Source organism: Helicoverpa armigera, chromosome 11 (genome assembly GCF_030705265.1).
Source record: "Helicoverpa armigera isolate CAAS_96S chromosome 11, ASM3070526v1, whole genome shotgun sequence".
Lineage (NCBI taxonomy): Eukaryota > Metazoa > Arthropoda > Insecta > Lepidoptera > Noctuidae > Helicoverpa > Helicoverpa armigera.
This window is the reverse complement of record NC_087130.1, coordinates 794629-802364: the sequence shown is the minus strand read 5'-3', so window position 1 is coordinate 802364 and position 7736 is coordinate 794629. Positions and strand designations below refer to the sequence as shown.

The following is a 7736-nucleotide window of genomic DNA, read 5'->3' as shown; positions in this document are numbered from 1 at the left end:
CATAAATAATTGTAATCTCTAGCTTGCAGCGAAACATTTTAACGTACGTTTAACGCTTTAGGCAGTAGTTAGCACATTCAAAACTTATTAGTGTTCCCTCTAAGATTTATCGTCCATTAATTAAATAATTAAATTATATTTTATAATATCGTGAAAGTTTGGTATGTAGGTATTTAGTACCGAAGGGCTATGAATTGGTTTTGTTGCATCCTTATGTCTGTGCAATTGTTTATTAATTGAAAGTTATCTAAGTATTTAATTAATGTTATATTAAGTGGAAATGTTAGCTATTTTAGTTGCAAACGTTTGTATAGACAAGCTATTCGTAAGAGTCAACTTTTCAAAGAATGTTAATATTTCTTCACTTTAAACTTTATGTGCTTCTTTTCAGCGTTTCCAACCAAATTCCGGATCCATGTTTCAGGTGGAAGTTGTTCATGACATATAAAACCTCATTGGAGGATGTATTTTATTTTTATTTTTTCTTAATTGTCAAGAACAAAAGAATGACGATTACTCTGTACACATTTGTTTTCCTGTGAGCACGTTTATATAATTTCTTCTACAATAAAAGTTATTTATACCTATTTACCACTTTGGAAAGCCTTTTTCTTTTATGTTCCCAAAGACCACACCAGCGAGATATTGAAGAACTAATTATTTAATTTTGTGGGGAACATAAAAATTGGTCCTTCGAGAAAAAGTTATCCTTCGAGCTTTCGAGAACCTGATCTATCGAGCCTTCGAAAAAGTGATTCTACGAGTCTTCGAGAAGCTGGTCCTTCGAATATAAGGAAAAATTGGTCCTTCGATTGTCTTCGACTTACATAGAAGAGAATTATTCCTTCAAATTAAATATATGTAAGAAGATAATAATTCTTATTGAAGTGGAGAATTTTGATGCTTCGTATTACAAGGTAATCCCTTTATGAAAAAGTGGTTAGAAAGAAGAAAGCCACAGGAGGATTCAGAGTCATCCATCAATAATTGTGCGTAAGGGTGTTTCCGTGCTATTACGGGAGCAGTTTCGCTGCGTGCATCGCGCGTATCCAAACGTGCAAACGAGGTAAGGCGCTGCCAACCCAAGAAAACGAAACGCAACCAATGAGCGCGCGAAGAGCGACCGAACAATGAACATTTGCCGTGAGTTTCCGGCCAAATATCGAACATCGAGTGAATGAATTGACTGTCGGCGTTCATCATTTTTTTTTCGCGTCGCCATCTTTTTCACACGTTTCTGTTTATTTTGTTAGTTTTGTTAGTTGTATATTATTTATAACAGTGTACTTAACGTTAAGGTGTTGCTTACATTTGTTGCATCTGGGTTTTGGCTTGCATCTTAGGATATAGCACCATGGCTCTTAGTGACGAGCTGGCTCAATTAAAGCTCCGTAGGGGCTATGTAAAGGGTGCAATAACTCGTGAAGAAAGTTTTTGTAACAGCGAAGAAATTGTGATCGCGTCTAGTGAGTTGCTCACAGAGCGGCGCAGTCGCTTGGCGAAAAACTTTGCCTCTTACGAGGACCTTAACAAGAGTATTTTGTGCATAAATCCAAAGGACGATGAAGACCCAGTTGTGTATGAAAGTAAGTACTTCACCTGCATATCCAAAATTGATCGTCAGCTCAATGCTTGTCGTAAATCGGGGCAGCCCGAGGCGGAGCCTCCTAGGCAAAATGCAAATAATTTTAGGAAGCTCCCACAAATTACAATAAAAGAATTTAGTGGTGCCAATATTTTAGATTATCTACCTTTTATTAATATGTTTAAGGCAGTCATTGATTCTGACACAAGCTTGAGTTTGTGCCAAAAATTATATTATTTAAGATCATTTTTAACTGGGGAGGCCTTATGCTTAATTCAAAATTTGCCTTTGACTGAACTAAATTATTCAGAAGCATTAAAGTTGTTAGAAAACCGCTATAACAATGAGCCAATGATCATTAACCATCACATTAATACTTTGATTGATTTGCCTAAATGCACTGCTGCTGATCTTAGATCTTTAGTAGCAAGTGCTAATGTGCATTTAACTGCACTAAAAAGTTTAAACATGCCGGTTGAAGCTTGGGGTCCGATAATGGTCAACATTTTGCTCCGAAAAGTGGATTCTGAGACAAACAGTGAGTTTCACTTGAGACGGGATAAAAAGGTTGTGTTTTCTATGCAGGAATTCATAGATTTTTTGGAGTCCAGAGCGTTGGCCAGGGAGAATGCAATGGAAACAATGCCTGTGAGTACTCCCAGTAGTGTGAAGCCTGGCAAGCCTGCATGTAATACAGCAGCAGCAGTCTCATGTAAGTATTGCAATACTAATCATAGATTATACATGTGTGCCAAATTTAAACTTGCTGCTGATAATGACAAGGGTCAATTTGTTAAAAAACATAAATTATGCATTGTTTGTTTGAATGCGCATGGTGGTAAATGCAAGCTGCGTTTGAAATGCTCTATCTGTCAGCAACGGCACAATACGCTTCTGCATGGTGTGGAAATGGCTAAGAAGGAGGCGAGCAATGTCGCCACTGCCAGTTCTACTGCCGCAGTGCCCTGTGCTGATGTCGGAAGGTCTGACAGTGCAGTAGCTATGTCAAGTACCTCGCCTGTGAAGGATGTGCTGCTACCTACCGCTATAGTGCGTATTATCACCAAAAATGGTACATTTATCCATGCACGCGCTTTGCTGGACACGGGTAGCCAGGTATCTTTTATTACAGAAAAGCTTGCTGATCAAATTGATTGCAAGATTACACCGGCAAATCAGCTCATTACAGGTATTCTACAAGGCACTAGTAATATGCACCAGAGGGCAAATTTTGATATTTATGCTGCTAATAGCAACTTTAAATTAGCCTTAAACTGTTATATAGCTAAGAATATAACTTGTGAACTGCCACAACAGAGTTTTTATAATGTTGGGTTTAATATTCCTTCGCATGTCTATTTGGCAGATAAAAACTTTAATAAAACTGGTGAAATTTCTTTGTTATTAGGGTGTGATGTATTTTTCCAGGTGCTTCAGAGGGAATCACTGCCTCTAACGCCGCAAGGTCCCTACCTGGTTAATACCAGCCTAGGTTATATTGTAGCAGGCAGCCTACCGGTATCTGTTGGAAACATCCATTCTTCAAATTTGTGTATAACAGTTCAAGGTACCCCCCATAATATTTCTTATAATTCTCATAATGATCATCTTGATAGTATTGAACATACTATTTCAAATTTTTGGAAATGTGAAAAAGTACCTGAAATTTATAAGGAAGGTATTACTGAACATCATCTAGCTGAGGAATGTTTTCAAAGCTCTGTCAAACTTGTTGATGGAAAGTTTTGTGTAGATTTACCTTTAAAACTTTATTTAAACAATATCCAGATGGGTAACTCATTTAATCAGGCATTGCATCGTTTTCATAATTCAGAAAGGCATTTCGCTAAAGATGATAAGTTGTATCAACAGTATAAGAGGTTCATTCATGTTTATCTTGAGCAAGGCCATGCCATGTACTTTGATATATCTAACTATGATCCTAGGGCAGGTAATGTGTATTTCTTACCTCACCACCCAGTCATTAATTTAAATAGTAAAACTACTCCGGTTCGAGCTGTCTTTGTCGCTAGCATGAAAACCAATAATGGTATTTGTCTAAATGACATTATGCTTAATGGACCTGTTGTGAAAAATGATTTATTTGATATTTTGACACTATTTAGGAGTTTTAAATATGTTTTACTGTGTGATATAAAGGCTATGTATAGGGGTATAATAGTGGGTAAAGACCATTTCTGCTTGCAAAATATTCTTTGGCGAGATTCTGCTGATCAAAGTGTGCAATGTCTTCAGTTGCAAACTGTAACATATGGTTTAAAGTTTGATAAAACAAATACTTTTGTGAAAACTTTAGGTTTGTCATATGATGTGACTTCTGATACTTTAAATATGAAGTGTCCAAGCGCTGAAATACAAAAACCTTCTACTAAGAGACAAATGTTAAGTTTTATTAGCAAATTTTTTGATCCTTTGGGTTTGGTAGGTCCTATTTTGGTGCAAGCTAAATACTTAATGCAACAAGTCTGGTTTGAAAAGTTAAAGTGGGATGATATTCTCCCTGATGCTTTAAATAAAAATTTCTTCAATTTGTTGAAGGTTTGATGAATATGTCTTGTATATCTGTTCCTAGAAATATCAATGTATATCCACATAAAAGGCTAGAGTTAGTTGGTTATGCTGATGCATCTAATATTGCACAAGTGTGTATTATGTTTCAGATTTAAGGCTAAGGCTTCCAGTCAACTTATGGGTTCATTACCACTTGACAGAGTCAATATTACACGTCCTTTTCAAATTGTAGGCACTGATTATGCAGGTCCTTTCAATGTTAAACAAACTAGAGTAAGAAATCCTGTTATTACCAAGGCTTATGTTGTTATTTTCATATGTTTTATTACTAAAGCAATTCACATAGAATTGGCGTCAGACATGACAACTAATACTTTCTTAGCTTGTTTAAAAAGGTTTATAAGCCGTAGAAATAAGCCTACAAAAATATATTGTGATAATGCTAGTTATTATAGAGGTGCTGATAATGCACTCAAAGATTTGCATAAGCTACTGAATTCCACAGATCATCAAAACAAAGTGTTTGATTATGGTTGTTCAGAGAGAATGCAGTTTCAATTTATTCCTTCATATTCCCCTGTATTTGGTGGCCTGTGGGAGGCAGGAGTAAAAAGTATAAAATATCATATGAAACGTGTAATTACTCAGAGTGTACTTACTTATGAAGAGCTGTATACAGTGTTAGTGCACATAGAAAGTATTTTAAATTCTAGACCATTAACTCCCATGTCAAGAGATTGTGATGACATGTCTTACCTGACACCTGCACATTTCCTTACTGGCTCACCATTGACTTCATATCCAGAGCTTAATTTGACTGATGTAAATGTAGGAAGGCTTAGTTTTTGGAAACAATGTTCTCAAATGCAACAGCATTTTTGGAATCAATGGCATAAACAATATTTAGTTATGTTGCAGAGCCGACCTAAATGGAAAACTCAACTACCTAATTTAGAAATAGGCAATATGGTATTGGTTAAGTCTGATAATGTATCTCCATTGAACTGGCCTGTAGGTAGAATTGTAAAGGTCATTCCAGGAAAAGATGATTTAGTTCGTGCAGTGGAGGTAAAAACTAGCAAAGGTCACATTGTAAGAACAAGTGTTATGAAAGTGTGTCCATTACCTATTGATTATAATTAATGTATCTACCCTTTATTTTTAAAGCAAGAATTGCTCATGGGTTTAGTTTATCTTTAATTTCTTTACTAATCCATTTGGGTAGTTATTTTAAATGTTTTAATTTAATTGTCATACTGGCAATGATGAGGTTAGCTTGTGGCTGAGGCCCCAGCATGTTCATGACATATAAAACCTCATTGGAGGATGTATTTTATTTTTATTTTTTCTTAATTGTCAAGAACAAAAGAATGACGATTACTCTGTACACATTTGTTTTCCTGTGAGCACGTTTATATAATTTCTTCTACAATAAAAGTTATTTATACCTATTTACCACTTTGGAAAGCCTTTTTCTTTTATGTTCCCAAAGACCACACCAGCGAGATATTGAAGAACTAATTATTTAATTTTGTGGGGAACAAAAACTTCTGCCCACTAAAACCCACCTTGTTTCTACCGTAGCCTTTTGTACTCCAGGGCTGCATTAACTCTTTCTAACAATCCCACAATCCTGCCCTTCCGTAACCAATTCATCATCTTCCGACCCTTCTTCCCAACTATATTGGGGTCGGCTTCCAGTCTAACCGGATGCAGCTGAGCACCAGTGTTTTACAAGGAGCAACTGCCTATCTGACCTCCTCAACCCAGTTACTCGGGCAACGCAATACCCCTTGGTTAGATTAGTGTCTGCAATAACCAATTTTGACTTAATTTACCACGAAAAACAATCAATTAAAAGTTACCATAACAACTTTACAACACACTTTACATATAGCTAAATAAATATTTTTTTCTAACGAAACCGTTGGTGTCACTACAGAATGATAGCACATTCCGCGTGTGTCAGCTCACTTTATTCGAGAGCACGTAGCTCCCGCGCCGACAACGCTCTTAACAGGATACAAATATCAAGCTAACGGCTGCTATGCGGCTGTCATTTAAATATAAACTTAGCTTGTAGAGGTGTAGATTAGGCATCTTTTCATGATATATTTGGCTATGGCTAACGCAAATACTGCAAATGCAGGTTTCTGCACACTGCTTTGAACAAATCAATGCAAAAATTTTCAAAACATATTATTTTATTATGTTTGTTCAGTCGTAAAACTGAACTACGAGTAAATTCGGATTGAAAAGCGCGAATCAAGAAAATATTAATTGCTGGTGTGTTTGTATAACACTATACCTACAAGTACCTATGCTAATAGTCTTTGTATATTACAAATTATGATTTAATTAGTACTCAAAACCGAACTTCTGTCTTCAATTTGATTTACTGTTGCATAAGACACATTTTGTAACTCACCATAATATATTCCATCAACTGATAACCCTTCTTAAACTACACTAAAGTAATAGTTTACCTTTCAGATCAACTCACACACATCACACCAAGTCCACTAGAAAGTGAAACAAAAGCCATCATCTGTTATGGACACAATACATAAAGTCAACAGCCGAAACTAGCACAAATACATACATTCGTAGGAGATGTGCTAACAAACACCATATTTGTATCATGTCTGTTTTGACACCCAATGCTCTGGTTTTGGACTTGTGATTTTGATTTCGAAATGTTATTGCGAATGAAAAAATGGTACGTACGTGCCAGCCCGTATGTGGCGAAACTAAATAGGTGTCAAATGTTATGTTTAATTTCTTAGCACAAGATAAATAGCACGAATATATACGACTGCACCCGTAAGAAACTGTGTAAAAGAAAACTTTAACTAGCCAACCACCCACATGACCCGGTGAAAATCGCATGAAAATCCGTTCAACAGTTTTCGAGTTTTATCGTGATCAACAAACGCATGACAGCTCGTTTCACAGCATTCAGTGACGTTCGGACATATCAACGCATAATTTTACAAACTCGTAAAAATGTTACCGCTCTAATCTTATTACCTAAAAAGGCCTGAAAATCCCCACCCAAATCTGAAACCCTTTTAACCTCCAACCTTCATCCATGAGTCATAGCGCACTGATTAACGGAGGTTAGCAAACTCGTGCGCATCTGTGGGTGTGTTGTGCAATGATGACACGCTGACTCAGTTGCGATTGATGTGATCGGTGGTAGGATTGATTCATTTGATAGGCTTGTGATTAGTGGATGTTGGTGTATTTTTTTATTTGAGATAATCTTATTTATATACCTCTTATCAATATACATACAATGAATTCTTTATTGAACTTTTATCCCTACGAATTATTTTGTTTCCACTTTTTGGTTGTCCAATTGAAAACTAATGCCCAACAATAGAAAAGTTCAGAATAGAAAATAGTTCCCAATAAACCTAGACCGTTAATATGTCCACCACCAAAACATAAATTGGTCTCGTTGGAACCATGGTCTCTTTTGGGAAAACATAGAAAATTAAAAAAATTCTCCGTCAAAATTAAAATCGTTGATCGAAACTAGATCATCGTTTAAAATAAAGTCAAGTTTCAGAATTTTTATTTGATCTTGTCCTTTAGCTACTGCTATTTAAGAAGT

At 36.0% G+C, this 7736-nt stretch overlaps 1 protein-coding gene across 1 annotated transcript; it reads left to right on the top strand.

Annotated features, from left to right (window-relative positions):
- The first annotated feature begins 1144 nt into the window (after nt 1-1144).
- On the top strand, nt 1145-5638 carry LOC135117533 (uncharacterized). Its single transcript, XM_064036927.1, has 2 exons — nt 1145-1586; nt 2171-5638. Exons 1-2 carry the CDS (start codon nt 1563-1565, stop codon nt 4148-4150), a joined length of 2004 nt encoding a protein of 667 aa, XP_063892997.1. The 5' UTR covers nt 1145-1562; the 3' UTR covers nt 4151-5638.
- The last annotated feature ends 2098 nt before the right edge of the window (nt 5639-7736 follow it).